Genomic DNA, 26021 nt, shown 5'->3' with positions numbered 1-26021 from the left:
AAGGGTTTAAGGAGGGAAACACGGAAGGTAGGATGGATCCGAAGGGTAGGAGGCAAGGCCAGTCTGTAAGTTACAGGGGTAATCTGGGCGAGGACACGAAAAGGACCAATGTACCTGGGAGCAAGCTTGCCAGAAGGTTGCTTAAGAGGAAGGTTACGAGTGGATAACCAAACAAACTGACCGCGTCGAAGTCTGGGTGGGATCCGGCGGCGCCGATCAGTTACCTTTTTCTGCTGAGCTGAGCTGCGAAGAAGGGTGGCTTTGGCCTTCCTCCAGAAGGTCTTCAGGTTAAAGATATAGTCCTGAACCGAAGGGACCTCTGTGTTGGGGTGGGAGTCAGGGATCAGAGGAGGCTGATAACCTAAGGCACACTTAAATGGAGACATGCCAGTAGAAGTAGTATACAATGAGTTGTGTGCATACTCAGCCCATGGGAGCAAGGACACCCAATTATCATGGGTAGAGGAGATATAAGTCCGTAAATAGGTCAGCAGTTCCTGATTTATGCGTTCTGTCTGACCGTTGGCCTGAGGGTGGTAAGCTGAGGTAAGTGAGACTGAGGCGCCCAGTGACTTACAGAAGGCCCTCCAAAACCGGGAGACAAACTGAGGGCCCCTATCTGAAACAATATCCTTAGGGATGCCATGCAATTGGAAGATATGTTGTACAAACAATTCTGCTAGTTCTCGAGCTGTAGGTAAAGATGGTAGGGGAATAAAATGAGCAGATTTAGAGAAACGGTCTACCACTACATAATAGTTGTGTGTCCATGGCTGGGTGGAAGGTCAGTAACAAAATCTACTGAGAGGTGGGTCCAAGGACGATCCGGGATGGGTAAGGGTTGAAGTAGGCCCGCTGCCTTCATTTGGGAAGACTTCATTTGGGAACAGATAGCGCAGGCCTGGACATACTCCTTGGTATCCTTAGCCATAGTTGGCCACCAGAAGTCTCTGGAGATGAAATCCAAGGTACGGTGGACTCCAGGGTGTCCAGCGAAGCAGGAGTCATGACCCCATTGTAAAACTGCCGATCGGACGGGATGAGAGACAAATAACTTGTCCTGAGGACACTGAGGAGGTACCTTCTGCCCAACCAAGGCTCGTCGGACAATCACCTCAATGTCCCATCTTACCGCAGCCAGGAACTTACCAGATGGAATGATGGGTTCTGGGGTCAATTCGGCCTCAGGGGGGTCATGGAGCCGCGAGAGGGCGTCTGCTTTGACGTTCTTAGAACCTGGAGTATAGGTGATCAAAAAATTAAACCTGGAAAAAAAAAGGGACCACCTAGCCTGGCGAGGACAAAGACGTTTGGCCGACTGCAGGTACTCCAGGTTTTTGTGATCTGTGTAAATCAAAAAAGGGTGATGAGCACCCTCTAACCAGTGCCTCCATTCCTCCAATGCCAGCTTAATGGCCAAGAGCTCACGGTTACCCACGTCATAGTTCATTTGGGCAGGGGATAACTTCTTGGAGAAGAAGGCGCAGGGGTGAAGAATCTGTTTTTCTCCATGACGCTGAGAGAGAACAGCCCCCACACCATGGCCAGAGGCATCCACTTCGACTACAAAAGGCAAAGTTGGATCAGGGTGTTTTAGGATGGGGGCTGTTGTGAACAGGTGTTTCAGACGCTGAAATGCTTCTTCGGCTTGAGGGGTCCATTTGCCTTGTCTTGGTCCTTTACGGGTCAAGGAGGTTATGGGAGTGACCACCGAGCTGAAGTTTCGAATAAACTTCCTGTAAAAATTAGCAAAGCCGAGAAATCGTTGAATGTGTTTGAGGTTCTTGGGTGTGGGCCAATCAGTAATTGCCGAGACTTTACTCGAATCCATTTCCACACCCTCTGGAGAGATGACATAACCTAAAAAATGAATCCTTGAAGCATGGAAGGTACACTTCTCCAGTTTGACATACAGTTTATTCTTGATGAGCCGGGAGAGTACTTCTCTGACGTGGAGAACATGATCCTGGAAGGAATCAGAAAAAATTAGAATGTCATCTAGATAGACCAAGACAAATCTTTGTAGTAGATCACGAAAGATGTCATTAATAAAAGACTGAAACACCGCTGGGGCATTAACCAAACCAAAGGGCATGACCAAATATTCGGAATGTCCATGGGTAGTCATAAAGGCCGTCTTCCACTCGTCCCCTTCCCGAATGTGGATTAGATTATAGGCCCCTCGTAAATCCAGTTTGGTGAAGACTTTGGCTCCATGCACCGACTCAAGTGCTGCTGGAATTAGAGGCAAAGGGTACCGATTCTTGATTGTGATCTCATTGAGACCACGATAGTCGATGCAGGGACGAAGCCCACCATCCTTCTTTTCCACGAAAAAAAAACTGGCACATGCTGGTGAAGTGGATGGACGTACAAGTCCAGCTTTCAGAGAATCCTGTATGTAGACTTTCAGGGCCTCAGACTCAGAACTGGAGAGCGGAAAAATACGACCTTTAGGAGGGATAGTACCTGGCAGAAGGTCAATGGCACAATCATAAGGTCGATGAGGTGGGAGGGTCAAGACCTCTGTTTAATTTCTGAAACTCCCTCTGTATTCCATATTTTAACCTTTTCTATGAACACTTGCGCTCGTTATCGCAATAAAAAACCTCATACTTTTTAGAATCAGCTAAATAGGGAATATAATATGGAATTGCTTATTTAAAGAAATTAATACCAATATTAATTTAAGGATCGAAATATATGTATTTCTGTAGCTGGTCGTATTACTATAATCCACTTTCTTTGTAAACGAGTGTTATTTTAAATTTGACTCATTCACGCATGATTACTTTAGAAACATTTTTAAGCTGTTCGTCACAGCTGTGTTTCAGAGCAGCCCGTTGGAACAGCGGGTTTGCCAATAGGGGTTTTATCTAGGTGATCTGAGTTTAATACTCAGAACTGGAGAGCGGAAAAATACTACCTTTAGGAGGGATAGTACCTGGCAGAAGGTCAATGGCACAATCATAAGGTCGATGAGGTGGGAGGGTCAAGGCCTCCTGCTCATCAAAGGCTTCCTGTAGATCGGAATATTGAGGGGGTATGGTAGGAACCCCTGAAGGGGATGTCGCCGTGAGTGCAATTCGTACTGGTAGACGACAGCAGTCTTTAATACATCTGGGTCCCCAAGCTAAAATTTCTTTTCGGGACCAAGAAATGTTAGCGTCATGCTGTTGTAGCCAAGGAAAGCCCAACACAAGAGGATGTGTTGGGGTCTCAAGGAGATAAAACCAGATGTCTTCCACATGGGTGGCGCCAATCTGCAAACTTATAATTTCAGTTTGCCATCTAATGAGTCCTGGAGATACAGGGGAGCCGTCGATCGATTGAACACGAAGTGGTGTAGTCACCGGGGTCAAAGGTAATTTCCAAGTTTGAGCGATGGAGGCATCAATAAAGTTTCCTGCCGCCCCTGAGTCTATAAAAGCTAGAAGAGGTCTCCTTTCAGTACCCCAGAATAGTGTAGAACGAATAAAAAATCCAGAGGAAAACTGAGGGGATTGAGAAATCTCACTCACCTTAGGAACTTGAGAAGGGGGGCTGCGCCTCAAGGACGAGTATGAGGCAGGGCAGGCCGCTTTAAAGTGTCCTAATTTCCCACAGTACATGCAGCGACCCTCTTGTTGGCGCCTCTCTCGTTCTTCCGGGGTTAACTGGGTTCGGGCTACTTCCCTAGGTTGATCTGAGTCGAAAGATCTGATAGGAGAAAGCCGAGGAGCCTTTAATATTGAGGTCCGAGATCTTTCAGCACTCCTTTGACGAATTCTGATATCCAATTCCAATACTCGTGAAATTACTTCTTCCAAGGTACTGCCCAATTGCGGCATATTTACCAGACGATCCTTTATTTCTTCACTGAGTCCTTGACGGAAAAAAAAAAATTAGGACCTCGTTGTTCCAGTGAGTCTCCGCTGCTGCTACTTGAAAATCTATAGCATAGTCTTGTACAGACCGGCAGCCCTGGCGGATGGAGGAGAGGCGGAAGGCAGTGCCTTGACCAACTACAGGATCACAAAAAACCCCCTTAAATTTTCCTAAAAAGAGATCATAATCCTGAATTTCAGGAGCCTCGTGATCAAGCAGAGCAGTAGCCCATTCCAAAGCGCGGCCGGTTAGCAGTGAAACTATGAAGGCGATCTTGTCCTGAGGAGAAAAAAAGGTTTCCGGATGGAGCCTGAAAACCAGCGCACACTGTGCTAAGAAGCCCCGACATTTCATAGGGTTGCCGTCAAACCTGTCAGGTGGAGTTAGTGGAAGAGGCCGAGGGGCAGGTGTAGCAGCTGGCGGGGGTGGAGCCGAAGCGGCAGCTCCAGCGTTGCTTCCTAGATTGCCGATGGGCGGCATTGCAGACAGGTGCGCAGAGATCTGTTGGACAGAAGCCTGGAGCTGGAGTAAGGCTTGTCCGTGCTGATCCAAAGCCGTGCGAATCTCCTGTTGCTCCGCTGGGTCCATGTTAAAGGGCTCAGTATTCTGTTACGAGTTCGGTAATAGGGACCGAACTAGTGAGTGAACCCACTTGCAGGAGCGAACAAAGCCAAGTCGTAAACCGAAAGTAAACCGTAATCGTAGGAACGAGCCGAGAGTCCAGGGGGAGCAAGATATCCGAAAGGGAACGTGTACCGAAGCCGAAGTCATAGTCCGTAGAGCAATCCGAGAATCCAGAGGTAGCCAGTTATCCAAGACAGAGCGAAAGTACCAATCCAAGCCGAGATCCGAAAAGCCGAAGTCCAAAGGGAAAAACCGTAAGCCGAAATCCAAGACAAACACAGAGTAGAAGAAGCGCAACCAGGAAGCTCGATAGGGAAAACCAATACTGAGCAACGAGGTAGGGAAGGACAGGTGTTTAAGTAGGATGAGACGGGGGTGTGGTGGTGAATGGGAAAACTGATAGGTGAACTGATGGATAGGGGCTACACCTACTTCTGCCTCTTCCGTTGCCGAGAGGCACGGATCGTAACAGTGCCCTTTCCAGATCTAATATCTGAGACCTCGCAACAAGCAATTGTATGCAAATTCAAATGTTTTTGTATTGTCTTTTCACCCTTGAGACACGCTGCTAAGTGGACTGTGTGGGAGTGGTAGATCAACAGAGTTGCTTTCCAGCAAAACTAGTACTACTACTAATAATAATAATAATAATAATTATATTAATTGCTTACACTTATATAGCGCTTTTCTGGACATTCCACTCAAAGCGCTTTACAGGTAATGGGGACTCCCCTCCACCACCACCAATGTGCATGGCAGCCATAGTGCGCCAGAACGCTCATCACACACCAGCTATTAGTGGGAAGGAGAGGAGACTAATGAAGCCAATTCATAGATGGGGTTTATTAAGAGGCCATGATTGGTAAAGGCCAAAGGGAAATTTGGCCAGGATGCCGGGGTAACACCCCTACTCTTTTAGAGCGACAGAGAGAGTCAGGACCTCAGTTTTACGTCTCATCTGAAGGACGGTGCCTATTCCACAGTATAGTGTCCCCGTCACTATACTAGAGCATTAGAACCCACACAGACTGCAGGATGAGCGCCCCCTACTGGCCCCACTAACAATGTTAAAGTCCATTTTTCAGACCCCCTTTCTGTACCAAAATCAAGGGCCATTGAAGCATCTGACCATAAAGTTTAGCCTTTTGGTGTTTGGACACCAAACTAAAATCCAACTCTGAGTTCATCAAGTTATTTCTGGGGCATCGTATTCATATGTTTTCCATTTAACAAAGACACCCTTTTGGTTAAGAATTAAACTCCCAACAGTTTGCAGAGTGCTCAAAGCTGTTTCATCAGAGGCAGCAAAAAGTAAAACATTCCTTTGGTTGTTTCCTCTGTCAAAAACTGTAAGAGATCCAGATCTGCACACATGAGGACATGCTGACCAATGCATGAACACTTTTCAAATGTGTCATACCGATGAAAATCAATGGCTTTTAGAATTTTTAAAGACAGAAGTCACTGATAAATCATGTGGGAAAAACAAAATTCTCAATCTGTACTTTGCATCATGTAGGATGTTTGCATTGAACTCACTATCAAGTAAATGTAAAGTTACTTTCTTCAAACCCATGCAGACATCTGTCCATTAGTAGTAAGAGACCAAGACATGCTTTTGCTCTTAACCTAATGCCCTAATGCATTAACCACTCAGCTGCCCCAGCTGACTGTCTATAAAAGTCTAAAACAAGCAATATTGCTCTGAACTCTTAAAGACCCTAATGATAAAATTACAAAAGGAGTGAGAGAACTAAAAGCACACTCACTCTCTGCTGAAGACTACAAACAAGGATACAGGAAAGAAGGACATCCTGAAAAATCAATTGAAATCATTGGATCAAATATGGGGTCTGGCACCTGTCAAAAGGTTGATGAGATATCTATTATTACTCTGGTCCCATTTAATAAAATGTGCTATTAAGGATTGAACCTTTATCAATTTAGATTTCATTTTAGAAAGTACCTAGTATCTAAATATCTAGAGTCACTGCCTGAGTAAAGCCTTCTTCTAAATCAGACTCAGTCTGTTGGGTCTTTTTATTTCTCTGATTACAGTGAATTGTCTCATTTAATTTAGGTCAACATGGACATGAGTTATGATCGCTGTGTGATTTAACCAATCAAGGGCTAATCTGTAAGGATTTGCTGTCTTTTCTATGTTTGGCCTCAATTAGCTCAGAGGGCAAAGTATCTTTCCCAGTACTATAATAATCAATGAAATTTTAGCAAAGCACATCCAGTAATTCAGCTCTCCCATCGACAGCATACATAGTTCTCCTGAGATTGTGAAGCTGGCAGTGGCATCTCATCTTAAAGAATACACATAGCTAAATATTTAATTTTTGCTTTTCATTATAGGCATGTATGCTCCATTAAAAGTACAGGCTTAAATGCAAAAAATATTATCTAAATGCTTCTGAATTCACATTTTTGTTTTCATGTTTATTCTTTAAACATTATTCAATTGCTTCTAGCCTTTAAGGCTTCCACTCATACTTGAGTGATGACACAGAAAGCAGAACAGTGTCCTCCAGCCCCTGTGTCACACCTTAGCTGAGACATTGATTTCTGAACAGCTGAGCTCTGTCTAGGCATGTACAGTACACAGGGTGTAAATGATGTGCAGCTGCTCAGGTGAAAACCCTCACTTGTCTTTTGTTTAGTCATGACTAGAATTAACCTCTATTGATCTGACTGGTGATCAGAGGGCGGACTGTATCCACCCCCTGGACCTTCAAAAAGAAGCACCCCATGCTTTACACTAAAATAGGAGATTTAGATCTATAAGTTACCCTTATAAAGTTTGTTTATTAAATGCATTTTAAATTACATTTACAAATTAAATCATCTACTATAAAAAATCAATCCTGCTGGGAAGAAATTATGCCACATGTTTTCTGTATGTCAATTTTAGGTCAGAGACAATTTATCCTTGGGAAGCATCATGTGTAATAACAATACAAAGCTAGCCTCGGTTTATTTTTATTCTCCCTAGCAGGGTATAACAACTGCTCTGTTTTCTTAGTCTAAGCTTAGCTTGTGCTTGTGAAAGCAGGTGGTCTCATTGCATAATATTTAAGAAATGCATAAAACCAAGGTCCTGACTCTCTGTGGTCATTACAAATCCCAGGGCGTTTCTCGAAAAGAGTAGGGGTGTAACCCCACCATCCTGGCCAAATTTCCCATTGGCCTTTACCAATCATGGCCTCCTAATAATCACCAACTATGAATTGGCCTCATTACTCTGCTCTCCTCCCCACTGATAGCTGATGTGTGGTGAGCGTTCTGGTGCACTATGGCTGCCGTCGCATCATCCAGGTGGATGCTGCACATTGGTAGTGGTGGAGAGGAGTCCCCATTACCTGTAAAGCGCTTTGAGTGGAGTGTCCAGAAAAGCGCTATATAAGTGTAAGCAATTATTATTAAATTATTACTCTTACATATTGTCACAAAATAGAGGGCTCAGGAAAATAGAGCTGTTAAAATGTTCCCGAGAAGTAACAACGTGAGGTTACAAGTTCTTTATATTCTCTTCTGGTAATTGCTTACACTTATATAGCACTTTTCTGGCCACTCCACTCATTGATTGTTAGGAGGCCATGATTGGTTAGGGCCAATGGGAAATTTGGCCATGACGCCGGGGTTACACCGCTACTTTTTTCGAAAAATGCACTGGGATTTTTAATGACCACAGAGAGTCAGGACCTTAGTTTTACATCTCATCCAAAGGACAGCGCCTGTTTTATAGTATAGTGTCCCCAACACTATACTGGGCCATTAGGACCCACATGGATTGCAGGGTGAGCGCCCCCTGCTGGCCCCACTAACACCTCTTCCAGCAGCAGCCTTAGTTTTTCCCAGGAGGTCTCCCATCCAGGTACTGAGCAGGCTCACACCTGCTTAGCTTCAGTGGGTTGCCAGTTGTGAGTTGCAGGGTGATATGGCTGCTGGTACACCTCAGAGTCAGAATTTGGACAAAGAAGCAAATATTTATTAACAAAAACAGTATCAAAACTACACAACAAAAAATGTTACACAACATGCACCAGTTACACTCTATCATGTATTTACATATACAGTATGTTTTCAGAGGCTAATGTTCTACAGATGCAGAAACTCAGATTGTGAACTCTAGAACCTGAAAAAGTAGTGCAATAAAATGTATACTGCAAATGTTTTCTGAGATGTGAACTCTCAAGATGTGAATGGCAAACGACACACCCTCTACCTCAGAATGTTACGTCTACATATTGTGACACATCTGGTGGGATACTATGAGGAGATCATTAAATAAGATACGCGTAAACACGCTCAATAACCTAACCCACAGAAACTGAAGCCTAAGCTATTCCTTGAATTATAACTAGATTTCTGCGAATGTCTGCTCTATGTAAACAACTGGGCAGATAACATGCGTACCGGCTTCCAAACAAAGTTTCTTCTCAGAACTCACATTTCAAGTCTATTGGCTTATCATTGTCCAATTGCTCTCTTATCCCAGTGATACTATGCACTGACAGAGGTCAACAGTCCTGAAAGCATGAAAGCATCAGTGTCTAATTATCTAGGTAACCAAGAGCAGCAGGTCATCCCTCACAGCTTTCTAAGGACTTTGTTTCTGACAAGAGCTGCCATCTTGTTGGAACCTACCATCCTACAGTATCTCAATACATAATTACTTTATACATGTTGTAAGATGACCAGGGGAAGGGACATCCATGCTTAATATACATGGATCGACCTGCTTAATATACTCGACATAGACCTGAGCAAAATGGCCACCAAGAAGAACCAGCTGACCCGTATATGGAAAGGGCCTATTCAGAGAAACAATGAGACACAGGTGAGCCTCATCGGGAAACAAAATATAAATGCCCGGAAGTGGTGAACAGCTGGGGGAAGCCAGTAAGGTGAATGCGTTTTGGAGGGGATAGAGGAATCGGGTTGGTGTTTATGAAGGATTGAAGAATTACGGACTGGCGAAAGAAAAAAGGATTACGATTGTGGCTCGGATATGGCATGAATTTGTGTTGCTTTACGGATTTTGGAACTCGAATAGAATAAGGATTGAGAGAACAGATTACGGACTGGATTTGGAAGATAAACAGACAGAAAAAACGGAGAAGAACACCTGGAAATTTTTTTAAAAGTGTGGTGTGAATAACTTATCTCCTTTACATAAACGTTTCCCCCGCCAACACCACAATGTGCATACAGTATATTCCCAATTCACCACCACTGCTCAGTACAATATTCACTTTACTGCACCCGCTGCACAATTCCACTGGTCAGCCTCATGATCCTGTCTACCCTCACTCACGAAAAAGACCGCGATGTACTCTGAACTGTGAAATAGCAGCTGAATTTTCCAATGAAGCTTTCGGTTTTCTGGTCAGTTTACAGTACATAAACAAACTTACCTACTGTATGGCCATGAGCTTTGGGCAGTGACCAAATGAATGAGATGATAGGTAAAAATGGTAGAAATAGGTTTGTCTATAGGGCAGCTGGGCATACTTTCCATGACGGGGTGAGGATCTCGGCAATCCAAGAGGACCATGGAGTACAGTTGCTGCTCCACTTGTTATGACCCACTTTTAAAAAAATAAATAAAGTCTGTGTTACGATCCCTGCCTCCCGGCAACGGAGGAGGCAGAAGTAGGCGTAGCCCCTATCCACCTGCTTTCCTATCAGTTTTTCCTATTCACCACCACACCCCCGTCTCATCCTACATAAACACCTGTCGTTCCCTACCTCTTTGCTCAGTATTGGTTTTTCCTTTCGAGCTTCCTGGTTGCGCTACTCTTACTTCTACCCTGTGTTCGTCTTGGCTTTCGGTTTGCGGTTTTTCCCTTTGGACTTGGCTTTTCGGATCTCGGTTTGGCTTGGTTACTTTCGCTCTGTTTCGGATCACTGGCTACCCCTGGATTATCGGATTGCTCTACTGACTACGACTTCGGATCACGCTTCGGCTTCGGTACTCGTTCCCTTTCGGATATCTGGCTTCCCCTGGACTCTCGGCTCGTTCCTACGATTACGGCTTGCTTTCGGATTACGGCTTGGCTTTGTTCGCTCCTGCAAGTGGGTTCACTCACTGGTTCGGTCCCTCGTACCGAATCCCTAACAGTCTGGGGGAAAATAAGAACATAATGAGTCGCAACATTACTAACAAAATTCACACATGCCAGATATGTTTTAAAAAAACTTTTATTTCTAGTAAGTATAATAAAAAAAGGAAGGGTGAAGACAGAAAAGAAAGAAAAACATACACATCTCCTGCTTTATCAGAAACCAATATAAGAAAAGAACAACTTCTAATACATACAAATTTCCTGGAAAAGAACAAACAACAAAAGTCACTCCCTATTAGAGCTGCAACATTTCAAAACTGACTAAGCATAATACTTGACCATGTGGGTCAAATCAGCTTTTTCTCTTTTCAATGTTGTTTTAAAGTAGATTCATCCAAACAGCAGAATACATGGGGTATCAGCCAACCCCTCTAATCACCAAATTCTCAGCAGCCAGAACAGATGCTGTAGATGTAGGGAAGAGGAAAAAAAACATGTCCACCCACTCAAAAAAAAAAAGAAAAACACCAAAAGATGTATCACTCTAGATTGAGAGAAGCTAGTTGAGGTGGTTCCAGCATTTGGTGAGGATGCCCCCCCAGGTGTCTCCCACTGGATGTGTACCAGGCACAGCCCACTGGGAAGAGATACAGGGCAGACCCAGGACACACTGGTGGGATTACAGTATATCTCTCAGATGGCATGGGGCATCGGGGAAGCCCCTAAGAGGAGCTTGCCAGGAAAAGGGAAGTCTGTTCTGCCCTGCTCAACCTGTGATGACATGAGATGTGTATATACTGTGTGAGAACATGTGAAATTATTTTAAGACACGGCTGATTTGCTAAATACACTATCTTCAGTACTCTAATTTGTATTATAAAGTTGTATGTGTAGTAATACAAAAGGTGTGGGTGTATTTTATCAGGTACACACAGACTCTGATTAAACACGACTGAGAATATGGTATGGTCATTTTTAATTTTCCAGAAAGTTTCTGATGAAGTTCATCAAGACAAAATACATTCAGAGAAATAAGAAGTACTTTATTAAGAAGAGGTTAATAGACAGGAAACAGAAAGTACAGTTAAGGAGTGATGTAATTAATGGAATATGTATTAGGGCCATTCTCCTTAATTTATATCAATGATGCAGATTATGGTTACCTGAATAAACTAGTCACATTTGCAGATGATAACAAATTAGAAAGATTACCAAACACTACTGATGCTGCAAAAGGAAATTTAAAAACATTTAGAAAGAATTCAAGACCGAAGAATCATTTGACAGATAATTAATTCAAGAAAATGTATAGTATTTCATCCAAGCTGTAAAAACAAAAACAAAGATATAAAATGGGAAACACTGGGTCTGAAGAGGGTATTTATGGAAAAGAGATGTTTAAGTTTCTAAAACAAAAATGCAGAGTGTTTTATATCATTAAAAATATAGAATGTAAATCAAGGGGGTCTAATTTTAAAATAGTATCATAAATATTCTAAAATAATTTAGAATATTGTGTACAATTTTGTCACCATACTACAAAAAAGATATTGGTAATTAAGAATTAATACAAAGAAGAGTAATAATGCATTTCCGCGGCACAGTCGAGTACTCAAAATCAGTTTACTTTACTTATTTAGCTTTGACAAATGTAATTGTATGGACATCTTCATAATCAACAATGAAATACAAACCGGTGGACATGAATTGATGCTAAGGGCAGGGGCTTTTAAAAACTGAGAACAGGGCACACTTCTTTACACAGAAGGATGTGGGAGGTAAGAACAAGCTACCCAGCCATGCTGGTGAAGAGGATACACTGGCTTCTTTCAGAAATTATTTATTTAATTAATTTTAATTAAACTGAGAGTGAGATCCTTGGTTTACTGAGTTGGTAGTAGCCAGACAAGCAAGATGCACTGTAGGCCTTCTCTTGTTTGTATCCCTTCATATGTTTCTTACAGTACGTAAAGCAGTTTGTTTATCTGTGCTTCCTTGTTCCTCAGTTCAAGTATGTGGAGGGAGCAAAGCCAGTGTTGTCAGAGTGTCAGCACATTACCTGTGTGTGAGGGGACCACACCAGGAATAGAAAAGTGTCAGTGAGAAATGTTCTGGGTTTTCCTGGATGCTCTGTAGTGTACATTGACATATTAGGGCTGTGCATTGATCAAAATGAATTTATAATTCTCAGTCTTCATCTCCCAGGCTATGATACAGGTAAAAGTATCCACATTTTGGTGTGATTTTTTGTATATCCTCTCTGACCTTTTAGTGAATGTTTCAGGGTGTTAATAATGTTTTAATCGCACATTACTTTATACCATTTTCCTTCTAGTTTTGTGCTTTAAGCAGATTTGTGTACAGTATTTCATTAGATTTTTACATTTAAGGCTACTGTATCAAATTACTAGCTGAACATTAAATTAAACTAGCTGAACAGTGAAATAATAGAAATTGTGTATAAAGAAGTTTCAGGAAAGCAGCTGTTTCAAGTAGTATTTGGATACATTTCTTGCCAGACCACAAACACCAACCCACACCTCTCCTCCATATCAACTCCCAAAAATTGCAAGCTGTATCATTCCTTGTTCAGAGTATTAGATTTGCTAGATTTGCCAAAGCTAGTGGCAATGTGCTGCTTGTCACCTGCAATATTGCAGGGTATGAAAATCAGGAATCAGTACATAATGCAGTTTAGCCCCATGTGAGTTGGATGTATTATTCAAATATAGGAGGATATAATAGGTAAGCCCTTAAATTAATGCTCCTCTAGCAGTTCTGACCGGAAAATGACTGCAAAGCAGATTAAAGGCTGAAGTGATAGCAGCACTGCAACACATAAAGTGATCAGGTCAACAGGAGTTTATCGTGGAGTTACAGTCATGTGAACAAATACAGCAGACTGCACAGAACCTGACACCTGGGCTTTAAGAAATGTGATACTTCCTCAGTTTGCTGAGAGAATTTCTTTGAAAAAGCATGTTGTAAATTAATGAGAAGTAACTCCATGTGAAGACAACATCTTATGGTGCTTTGGAAAAAACAGCCAAAATAATAATGAGTTTGGAGAAATTGTTACATCGCTCTGTTGTTGGTATTGTTCAAAGATACACTTAAAATGTATCTTTGAACCAGCAGCCATATCACCCTGCAACTCACAACTGGCAACCCATTGAAGCTAAGCAGGTGTGAGCCTGGTCAGTACCTGGATGGGAGACCTCCTGGGAAAAACGAAGGTTGCTGCTGGAAGAGGTGTTAGTGAGGCCAGCGGGGGGCGCTCACCCTGCGGTCTGTGTGGGTCCTCATGCCCCAGTATAGTGACGGGGACACTATACTGTAAACAGGCGCCGTCCTTCGGATGAGACGTAAAACTGAGGTCCTGACTCTCTGTGGTCATTAAAAATCCCAGGGCGCTTCTCGAAAAGAGTAGGGGTGTAACCCTGGCATCCTGGCCAAATTTCCCATTGGCCCTTACTAATCATGGCCTCCTAATAATCCCCCTCTATGAATTGGCTACATTACTCTGCTCTCCTCCCCACTGATAGCTGATGTGTGGTGAGCGTTCTGGCGCACTATGGCTGCCGTTGCATCATCCAGGTGGATGCTGCACATTGGTGGTGGTGGAGGGGAGTCCCCATTACCTGTAAAGCGCTTTGAGTGGAGTGTCCAGAAAAGCGCTATATAAGTGTAAGCAATTATTATTATTATTATTATTAAAAATCATTTTATGGCATTACCTTTTCCTTTTGTACAGTTTGATCTTTGGAAAGATTCCAATTAACAAAATTACATTCAAGCTGGAAAGGCCACTGAAAACATTTCAAATTGACCATGAGCCTGGAAATTTGCACTTTCAGTGTATGAACTAGCACAGATCTCATTATTGGAATGTAAATATTAAACCTTTAGTGATTCTGAGTTTAATACGGTATCAATTCAAACTGTACACCAGGAATATGTTATGACAGAGAGTTAGAAAACCATAAATATTATTTATTGAAACTATAATTGCAGAGGGAGATTTGTCAATGGTTCCTTATGAAACTCACAGTCATATCTGTAAAATAAACCTTTTTGTGTTGCCCAGCTTTATTAATAAGTTTGGAGTTTGTCGCTTTGCTGAAACCCACACACCCACATACAAAAAAAGCTCTCTTCTGTCTAGTGTGCAGATCAGCCCTGTCCTTGGTTTCTCATCATTTTGTCTCTGCAGGCATGTGAAAGACATATGGTAATGCTCTGTTGAGAGGCGAGTATTTGCAGTGGGATAATATGAAGGGAGCCTATGGTATGTCTGAGAGTATACAGAAGGTAATGCAGGAGTCGACAGATATTGAAATTTTATACTTTTTTAAACCTTCACTCTCATCACAGCTTCTGTCAAAACTGGTAAATAGCAAATAAGCTGATGCTGGTACGAGTCTGTACTTCTTGTCAGTTTGGAAAATATATGTGGAACCATCAAATTTAATCCCTTTGCCCTCAGTGACTGCTTTTGCTGTTGCCAGGCAGCTGGTAGCTTTACAAAGCAACCTGGACCTTTGCTTATGCATCCTGCTGTCCATGTAAATGGAAGAGAGTGTCAGTTTGTAAGGAGCTGTCTTACTGGTTGTTAATTCCAAAAAGACTTTCTTTCCAGTCTTTAATATTCACATACAGACTGTCTCATTGTTCCACTTCATGAGGAAAAGGGTCACTACTGAAAAAAAAAATTCTGGTTGTGACGTATGAACACCCACTGTAATGTAATAGGTTTTCAAAAGCTTACTAATGATTTAAGCCAAATTTATGATTTATTTTTGGGTCTTAAATGCAGTTTTCAAATCCTCCTATGAAAGTTAAATCAGTCTCGGTATTGTTGCTACAGAACCCTAGGGCCGGGTTTCATTTTACAGTCTTGCGGATTATCTAAGCAGTGACTATGGCCTAATCAGAATGTCATCATGACATCATTTTGAGATAATTTAGTGGAATGCTACTTTCCTTGTGGTGACTAAATTTCTTTAAAATGAATAGTTATGTAGTCAGTCCTTTTTAAGATTAATTAATGACTTTAAACACATTTTCCATTTTAGGTGGTTATTCAGAAGTAAACCACAGAACAGCAGTGTTCTTAGTAGCCTCAGGGTAGACATGAGCAGCTTTGTCAGCAGCCCACATGTGCATTGCCAGAGAGTATTACACAGTTACTACAAGTCGGCTCTCCACAGTGATATTATTTTCTACCATGTACTTAACATTAAATTCAAAATCAGCACTTTACTAGTTATTTCCATCCATCCAACCTGTTTCCACCGCTCCTTCCAATTCAGGATTTCAAATGAATTTAGAGCTTATCCCAGCAAGCAGTGGTACAAGGCAGGGTACAACCTGGATGGGATACCAGTACGTTGCATTTTGCTTATAATTAAAATCACATAATTATTGTGGTAGGCCACCCTATGAAGGAACTTCAAAAACAACTGACCTGCCACTAGAGAATGCCAAAGGGTCTCTATAATTTGTAAAAAGGCTCACCAGGTGCTAATTGTTAGATTATTGGTGAAGCTGTCCACCATTCCCACATGGGATGCTCCTCCATCACAGGGCGCATAGTACACAAACACATACACACCCAGGGTCAATTTTCCCAGAAGCCACTTAACCTACTATTATGTTTTTGGAATGTGGGAGGAAATCTGTCACTGGGCGCTCCAGCCTTTTTCCCCTGTGTTTCTCACTCAACCCCGGATTGTGTCGTCCGCATAGGGTCTGGAAAGAACTGTTTCATTACAAAATCAGAGAACCTGCAGGAAACACACGCAATCATGGGGAGAACAAACACAACTCAGATTGCACCCAGGTTTGGGAATCCAACCAGGCCACTGTGAGGCAGCAATGCAAACCATTGTACCACCTTACAACCCACTCTGTGAGTTGTGCCTTGAAATTCAGTATCTACTGAATCTAAGGGAACTTTTGTACACAGCATGTACTCTGAAGTCAAGTGAAAACATCCATTTGATTACACAGAGACAGAGACCATTACACTAACTTTGTGAAATTTCAAACTACTCTTTTCCATTGGAACTGATTTCATAGTAAAATGGGTGAATATGTATAAAACTTAGGGTTTTTTAAATTTTCGCTGAAAACATCAAATCTATTTACATCATATTTGTTTGTTTGATTGGTTTGGGGAAAACTGTGTAGATTCTATTAATAAAGTCCTATTTAAAATTGCAAGATCAGACAGAAATAAAATGTAACCTTTAAAGAGTGGTGAACACATTTACAAGACACTATATAGTACAAGAGGTGTACTTTTATCCCAAGTAAGAAAATTAGGAGATGATTGCTGGAAATCAACAGCTTTTATGTTGTATGCTTTTCAAAGTGATATAAGTTTAAGTTCAATACTTTATTGCCATAACAGCTAGTTGCATGGAATTTGATCTAGTAAGCTCATACAATTAAAGAGATACAATACAAAAATACAACGTAATGCATCCACCCAACACATTCACACACCATCCTAAAGACACACCATTAATAAAATAAATAACAGATAAATAACATTGGGGTCTGATGGAGTATCAGCAAGCCAAAATATCAAAAAGTGCCAGGTTTGTGCATCTCTCAGCCTCGGGGTAGGTGCTGTTACAGAACCTTGTTGTTCTTGTCTTGATGGACCTAAGCCACCTACCAGAGGGGAGAACCCTGATGAGCTCCTGTGCTCAGAGTGAGAGGTTTAGTTTCACCACCTGCTTCCTATCGGATAGGAAATCCAGTAGCCAATACCGTCTGATAAATACCTGTCTCTGCTAGCTAATCAAAACGCCTGAGAAGGTTGATCGTGTTACAGGCAGAACTATAGTCAATAAAGAGGATCTGAGCATACAATACGTGCTGGGTTCTTCTAGATGTTGCAATATATCATGGAGCCCTCTGACCTGTTTGCTCTGTAGGCAAGTGCTCTTTATACAGGAAATGTACTATACTGTACAGCAAGTCTCTCAAAAACATTCATAATAACAGATTTCAAGCTATTGGTCTTTAGTCATTGAAGCAGCTTGTAGTGGATTTCTTAGGTACTGGTATTGGAGTAGCCATCTTAGTCGGCTTTAAAAATTATCTGTAAAGATAGGAGCACGATGAATGGCACAAGATTTCAGTGTAGCTGTGGAAACAAGGTCAGGTCCAGATGCTTTCCTGCTGTGCTGTATGCGGAAAAATCATCTTACATTATACTCCTGAATGATAAAGGGTGGCTGGAGGGGCTCCACTGGCCTTCTAGGTGCAGTCTGCTATGTGTTGTTTTGAGCATGAAATGTGCAATAGGATTAATTCAGCTGGTCTGGGAGAAAAGGATTGTCAGCAGTTTGTTTCACCTCGTAAAAAGTGATAAGTTGAAGGCTTCGCCAGACACCTCGGCCGTCATTGGTGATTATCTTATTTTCTAGTTTGTTCTTATATTCAGCTTTGGCTCTCTTTACTGCACTGTATGCTGAAATTCATATTTGCAGGATTTGAAGTCAGCATCATCTCCTTCTTTGAAAGCCCTGTTCTTCTTTCTCACAGGGTTTTCATTTCCCAGTTGAACCAATCTTATTATTATTGTACACAATGAATGATTTGCAAGGAACACATATAATTTCACAAAAGTGAATTTATTATGTTACTGTGTCAGTGAGCTCATTAAGATCACGAAAGGCCTCCATAAACACGCCCCAGTCTGTGGTATCAAAACAATCCATTAGCACTTCTTCAGGCTCAGCTGACCACTGTTTTACAGTTCTTATGGTTGGTATACTGTACATGCTTTGGATCTCTGTCTATACCTTGGGACAAGAAATACTGTACTACTTTATTATCTGTCTGGCCGAGAGGGGAACAAACCAAAGCTTGGTATGCCTCAGAGATAGTGCAGTAACAGTGATCCAGTGTTTTATTTTTCCTAGTGGCAGCTTCTTTTTGCTGTTTATATCTGGGGAGAACTTTCCTCAGGCTGGCATTTTTAAAATCTCTCAAACCAATGACGGGAAATGTATATTAATTTTTGCCACTAATTGCTGAATAGCAGAAGCTGCATTTGCATCCAGGGGAACATAAACAGCCACTAGTACAACCAAGGCAAATTCTTTGGGCAGATAAAAAGACCTGCTATTTGTGAAAAAGGTTTCTAACTCTTGAGAGCATTATTTTAGAAGTAGCTTAGGGTCTGAGCACTATTGTTGATTCACATAGAAAGAGTAGAAAGAGTGCAGAGCAATTAGTGTAATCCTGTTTTGATTGAATAAGTAAAGCCAGTCACTTGAAGGAAAAAATAAGCTTTGGTAGTAGGTTGAGATTCAGTACCCTTTAGAGTAAAAACAGTTGACCCAGTCTGTCGTACTTTAACACACATAGTTATTTTAAAAAACAATAACAAACAAAACAGACAAGACACAAACAGCAAACACAATGTCGCTCTGGTCAGCGCCATCTTGGAAAAAGAAATGGTGTATATCTCCTAGCTCGATCAGCAAAGATGATTGATGTAACAACCGGATTTTAATTTTCACCAGGTTGGATCCTTCAAGTTAAGCCGTTCATTTGACGAAGCTGACAGAGTATTTTTTTGTAAATGCTTCAAAAACTCTCTTCCTTAGAGGCAATGCTATTATACACTTGTTTATTCTAATAGGATATAAGAATAAGAATTCTGTTTCCTTGGTTTTTTTTACTTGTATATACAGTTTTGACTCTCGTGGGCACCAGCCATGCTCCAAAAAGATTGAATATTTCTGGTTTTTCCCTACTCATTATTCCTGTTAGCCTACTCTGTCTCCTTCTGAAGGTTTGCTTGTTTACATAGCTCTAGATAAAGGACAGTTTACATGCAAGCCTGGCAGTGCAGATAACCTTTGAGCTCCTCCTCTAATGAGATACACAAGGCTACAGCCAACACTACTGTCAGACTATCACCTTATATGAGCACTAAATTCATCAAAGCTGAAACTTGAGTACCTTCCTTCTTCTTGTGAATACAAAAGAAGGAAAGCCCCTTGTACCTCCTCCCACCCCTGAAATACATGTACAAGAACAAACTCAGTATACAGTTGTTCAAAAGCAGTAAAAGTCTACCCAGTATGTTTTATACATGAATATACAAGAATGCTTTAGTTCAGATTCAATATCCATTGTATAAAATAGCATAATAAAATACAGAGAAGGACAATATGTCAACAAATGTAGCATGACTGATTCTTCTTACATTTCTAGATTACCTGTATTGTCTGTGTTTATCTGTATTAACTACATTTCATTTTTATCCATAATATTTAATATTTTATATTCAAGCCTCTTACACTTATACCAGGCAAGACTTTTAGCATACATTATTTATGCATAATTTATGCATAATTAAATATGGTTTAAGTAACCACTCACCTTAATTGTAACAGGATGATGGTCATTAAACTATATTAATATTTCAGCCATTTACATATTTAGTTCAGTGTTTTCAGTAAATTACAATTTTTTTTTCAGGAGCTGTCCTAACTCAGTCTTTGGAATAACTCAGCATAATCAACAGGGGTTGCAAGTAATAATCCATTACAAATTTATCTGAAATGTCTTTCAGCAAGTTGTGGTCAGCTCTTGTTCAGTGCAATTGCAATGTAAACCTCTGTCTTAATATCTCATTGCCGAGGATCTGCAGGGACTCTTCTAACTTTAATTACTTTATATGTGAAAGCTGGCGTGTTGGCAGGGGGATTAAATTAATTTAGTGCCTTCCATATAGAATCTAAAGGCACTTCACAGTCAGAAAAGACAAGGATCTTTTTACCAGGTACTGAACAGCAGTTTCTGATTAAATACAACAGCCTACAACAGCTGAACAGAACATCTCACTGCCGGACCCTTTGGAGCCCCAGGGATATGTATTTAATATAGTATTTTAAGTGTATTTCTTTTCTTAAATGTTTTTAAAATTTACTCTTCTTTTATAGTGCTACTGGTTTTCAAAGCATTTGTGAAATAGATATATTTCAACACCTCTCCTAAGATTAAGCTCTTCAAGATCATTTCTCAGAGTTTGACATTAAGAAGAAGATGTAATAGAGAACTCTTAAGTGAGTCGCAGATGTTATTTATATTGGTATTCATTTTCCAAATCAAATATGCAGTGATTAATTTGAGCAGAGACACACAAGATCAGGTGAAATGCTCAGAGAATATATGTGTTCCCTTCCATCCCATTTATCTGGAATTTATGAGTTTCCATACACACTTTTTGATGTTATATAATGAAATTCCTGTGTGCCAGCTCATCCTAGCGATGGAAGAGATAGAAATAAATCCATTGCCATCTTAAATCCAGCCCATCCTTTCAGTATTGATTCAGTGCAAGAGTCCCTGGTCCATGACAAACAGATGTTTTTCCCTATTTTCTACAATATTTCCAACATGGCTTATACTACTTCTTTTAGGAAAACATTTGTAAAATCCTGGCTTTCTAATCAGGCCCAATAAATGGCGAGTCACTGTTATGACTGTAGCTATAATGGAGAGGAAAGTGGAGAATAATAGAGAACAAGATTTTCCAAAGAACTGGTTTTATTCAAGTGATAGATGCCAGATGGTTAGGCAAAGAGGCCTTTGGCTTCTAGTAGCAGGTCAGTTTTTGAGGGGACTGGTAAACACCTGACCTGCTGCTAGAAGCCACAAAAGACCCCTGTCTTCTGTAAATAGAAACACTGGGTAATTATCCCTTACTTAATTAGAATACTGGGATTATTGGCACTGATTAATTCAATGTTTTCTCATGGGAGGTGGACTGTTTGGGTATATATACAGTATGGCTCTCCTGGGAGCTGGATGTTTGACAGTAGTCTTGAAAGGCTGCTTTGTGTTGAAAAGACCAGCAGAAATGCTAAAATAAAGCTTCCTGCCTAGTATTGCCATTGGGAGATTTGTGTTTAAGTCCCTTGATCTACATTGTTCAAGAGTGGGGTGTCATAGAATTATCTTTTCTTTTGTAAAATAAGAATTCATTAACCTTTAAATTCGTCATTGACTTTAAAAAGTGAATGTATAACAAACTGTACAGTACAGTATATTATGATACAGTATGTTGCTATCTTATGGACTAGAATGGTAGTACTAATTTCATGTTCCACCTCCAATAGTCAAGAAGTCACTTCTTCATGGCTTTTCTTATGACCAGTTTATCAACCAGTTTTTCCATCTCAACCCTTTATCACAGATGACCTTGGGACCTTGAGAAACCTGGCACTGACACTGTTTTCTATCAACTTTTTATTGATGGCCTGAAGCAAATATTGTACAAATATTGCAAAACTGCCACATTATAGAAGATAATCCAGCATTCACTGTGAGTGCCAATGTTTTATAAAAAGGGGGGCACAAACGTGCTTTGACTCAAAGATGAAAAATATTTTTTTGAAAGTAAAGCAACACAATTATAAATTAAGTATTGAAATATTGTTTTTTAAAAACATTCACAACAAGTTTATATTAAAGAGTTGCTTGCTTTTTATGTGCAAGAGCCAGGATACCTTGCTGTTAAACTTTCTTTGAACCACCTACTGTATAAAAGGTTTTCTTCTACAATTCTCCTTAAAGTTGACATCCAACTATCTCTAAGTAGGTTTTCCTGTCATCAGTGTTCAAATAACATGCTGAAAGCTTTTCTAAAGCACCTGGAGCTCTGACATACATATTCACTACCATGATTTGTTTCAGATTACAAGGAGACTGGGTTGAGAAAGTTAGTTAATACCATACATTTTGGGAGTTTACCAAATCTGGTGCCTGTGAGAATGTGGTGGGTTCAGTTAGGAATGAGATAGTGAAACAGTGGGTTTGGGAAAGTAATGGCATTTGTGTGAGGCGTGACAGGAGCTTCTTCAGGGAAATTAAGGATCTCAGGAAACCTTGTAGACTTTAACCTGCTCAGATGCTATATCATGATTACAGTGGGATCATCACAATTACACAATTACATCACTATATACTGTAACTACATCAATTCACTACATAACTTCATTAAATCACATCATAATCAAACAATTACATCGCTACACTGCCCTCGCCTTTGGCAATAAATAGTGGTGCACCTGGTGCAATAAACCTACCAGTATGTCTTTGGACTGTGGGAGGAACCTTGAGCCCTGTCAGAATCCCACAGACGTGGGGAAAACTTACAAACGCTATGCAGATAGCACCCCAGGAAATGAACCTAGGACCCCAGCGTTGTGAATCAGTAATGCTAACCACTGCACCACCATGTTGCCCACACCTGTTGTAATACTAATTAATGTACAGTACATATTTGGGATAAACAATTGCCTATATTATGAATTGTTTTTTCCCTCATTATTAGAAAGAGTAACAATTCTTTTGCTGTATTATGTTAGTGAGTAACATCTGTAAAATTGTAGCTTCTAGTTTCAGGCTCATGTACAAAGAGGGAGGGTAGTGTGGGAGTCGGGAATAATGGAAGCTATAATTAAAGACTTCTTGCAAGACCTACCCCATATTTGAGAGGATGAAATCCTGTAATCTTTTATATTTGGAAAATTTCAACCTAGTACAATTCCCCTTTCATAAAATTGTCTTCATTATTTTGAACAGATGATGAGTAATAGAGAGAATTTTTTTAAAACATTTTGTTTTTTGTTGAAAAATAAGTTTGTTTTAGATTGGTGTCACAGGGCAGATCATTGACTGCAGAGATGACTAAGCATCCTAAGGAGAATGAAAAGGCCTTTTAATGATAAATGGGTTTAGAGAGTTTGGCTGACAGCTGAAAGCAAGAGTCAAGATGAGGCAAGTTTTTGTTTCGCAGGTTTAGTGAACACCTGTAGGTAATGCTAGATAATTGTATCAGCCAGACAAGACTGAGTGATGATTGTGCACAAAATATATCTGCACTGGTAACAAATGTATTTTCACATAAAAAATATAAACATGAAGGAGTGGGAATTTACAGTCATTTGCATGCTATAAGTTTAAGCTATTTTTACTAGAATAGAGAGCAAAATCCCAATCAAAGCAGAAACAGCAACAGAGAACTCCCTGGTAAACTAAAGCTAAGTAAAATATAATCTCATCATTTCTTTATAATATTTTTTATAATAGACTGGAACAATCCATCAGTATTGACTTGTATAGCACCTATGGAATTAAAGAAGAGGAACTACAGCATTAATTCAGGATTTTATAAATTCCACGCTAAGTCAACTGAGTACAAATTCTCATTCACAGTGGTGGCCTAGAGACCCATTTATACTGCAGGGCACTTATGCAGTACAGAACTTCGCTCCCACCCAGACTGCCAGCCTCCTGCTCAGGATTTAAGCCAATCTCTCCAGTCTGGAACCCAGAGAGCCCTGACCGTTATTTCATGCCATGTGCCTGTAGTTAGTTTAATGCAGTAAAGTGCGCAATTTGCAATATGGTTGTGATGAATAACAGTATATTACAGTATGTGTTAGTCATCATTGTGTGACCAGTGACTCAGATCATCATGGTGTACTGAAACCCCATAGGGACTTCTTTTAACCCACTGTGTATTCTCTTCTCCTGTGGGTTTCGCAGGTGAGGGAGTGGCCAATTGGAGAGAGAGGCCTGCTTTACGACCGTATCTGGATGGTGGTGAATGTGAATGGAGTGTGCCTAAGCCAGAAGCAGGAGCCAAAGCTATGTCTCATCCGGCCACACATCAGTCTGCAGCACAGCAAGCTGTCTTTGAGCGCAGAAGGTCAGGCACAGCTCCATGGCAACAGAGCCAGGGAAAGCGCCCTACTTCAGTGTCAAAGCACTGAAGGCCTGCTGAGGTTGTACATTGCCCTGCTGTATAACACAGCATCCTCTCAGAACCTTGGAGCAGCTCATTGCAAACGGAATATCTGAAAAAATACGCATTCAGACTAACAGGGGGTTTATCAGATTCACCCTGGCACCCAAATCATTGTTTCAAATAGAGTATTGATCTTGACCCAAAATCTGAAGAGACAGCCATTTTATTCAAAATTAACAACAGAGGTTTTCTAAACAAGTAACAAGTAAACATGTAATAAAGCTTAAAGTGAAATACGATTTGTTTCAAAAGCTCTGTCACTAAATCTTGATCAAAAGTTTTGGAAATGTGTTGATTTTCTCATTGAACTGTTAAAGAAAATGTAAAATTAAAATCCTTTTCAGAAAATCGAACCAAGTTTCTAGGTATCAATGTTTACATTAATAAAGCTTGAAAAGTAAACAAATTACACAAAACTTTGTGTGGAATTTACACCACCTTATATAGTTGCTGTTATATCATTACCACTGTATCTGAATGAGAATTCATAATTCTCTGCACTCATAGCCTTGAAGATCACTGGACTAAAAAGCAGACTTCAAGATGCCCATTCTGTTCTCTCAGCCATCGTTGGCTATAATTTAGCACCATCTTCTGGAACACTGGGAAAACTGAATGAAGGTTAATTTGGGAAACTGAATCAACTTATAAAGTCTGAGTAAAGTAATGGAATAAACAGAAGTAATTATATAATTAGGATCGTTATTAGTTTTAGATTTTGTTCAAAAAAGAAGCCTGTTCAATCGGAGTCAAAGTAAAAACCTGTATTTAACCTCAGATAAGTACAGTACGTATTGACACCAAAGTCTTTAACAGAAGGTGAAACCTGAATTTGGTATTTAACTAAACTGACAGTTGGCTAATGAACAGTGCTTTTACCCTCTCTTTCAGGAATGAGTCTGATATCAGTTCCCCTGGAAGGCAGTAGCCAGGAAAAGCAAACAGTGCAGGTGTGTCAGACCAAAGTCTGTGGAGACAGGTGAGACCTCAATATTGTCATCTTCATAAAATAAAAGCCCCAGCTTTATCAGTTTTTTCAATCTGTAATGGGGTGCTAAAGGTTAACCTAATTTAAACAATTTCCATTAATCTGTTGCCTGTCACTACTACTGAGCTCAGTGTTCTGACTGAAAGGTACTACATAAAAATAAATTTGATTGATACAGATACTGGGTAATATCCTTGTTAAACTAATTCAGGAAAGTAATTACAGGACAGATTTTAGGTCAGTAGTCACATTTGTCTTCATTTTATAAAAGCTGAATTTCTTAAATTGGGTTTTAAACTTTGTAAACTTGTTTTGGTTCAGTAAATGGTATTGTTTCTTCACCAGGGTGCAGACGGTAGACTGTGGAGATGAGGTAGCAGGTTGGATATCTGAATTCTTGGGAAAAACGTGTCGGCTCATCAGGCAGAGGGCTGACTTCTCTAGAAATGTAAAGAAAGGCCATTTGCAAGGTAAGAAAAACAGTGAGCTCTCCCCTTTTCTTGTCTACTCTTAGCTTGAAAGCTAAGGTATGGGCAGTGATTCAGGAAAATATAGAAGTAGCAAGAGGTTTCTGGTTAATGTTGTGACTCTGCACCTGAATCACTATTTACTATCCTGT

The 26021-nt window shown here is 40.6% G+C and overlaps 1 protein-coding gene across 2 annotated transcripts in view; it reads left to right on the top strand.

Annotated features, from left to right (window-relative positions):
- The window catches only part of mocos (molybdenum cofactor sulfurase), a 236771-nt gene that overhangs the window by 196166 nt on the left and 14584 nt on the right, over nt 1–26021 (top strand). For both annotated transcript variants that reach the window (XM_015357181.2, XM_069195015.1), the window contains 3 exons: nt 24153–24315; nt 25306–25393; nt 25748–25872. In XM_015357181.2, the coding sequence (XP_015212667.2) occupies nt 24153–24315; nt 25306–25393; nt 25748–25872 (376 nt within the window). The remainder of the gene's footprint in view (nt 1–24152; nt 24316–25305; nt 25394–25747; nt 25873–26021) is intronic.

Source organism: Lepisosteus oculatus, chromosome 10 (assembly GCF_040954835.1).
Source record: "Lepisosteus oculatus isolate fLepOcu1 chromosome 10, fLepOcu1.hap2, whole genome shotgun sequence".
Taxonomy (NCBI): Eukaryota; Metazoa; Chordata; class Actinopteri; order Semionotiformes; family Lepisosteidae; genus Lepisosteus; species Lepisosteus oculatus.
The sequence above is the reverse complement of the archived record's forward strand: the minus strand, read 5'-3'. Positions and strand labels throughout refer to the sequence as shown.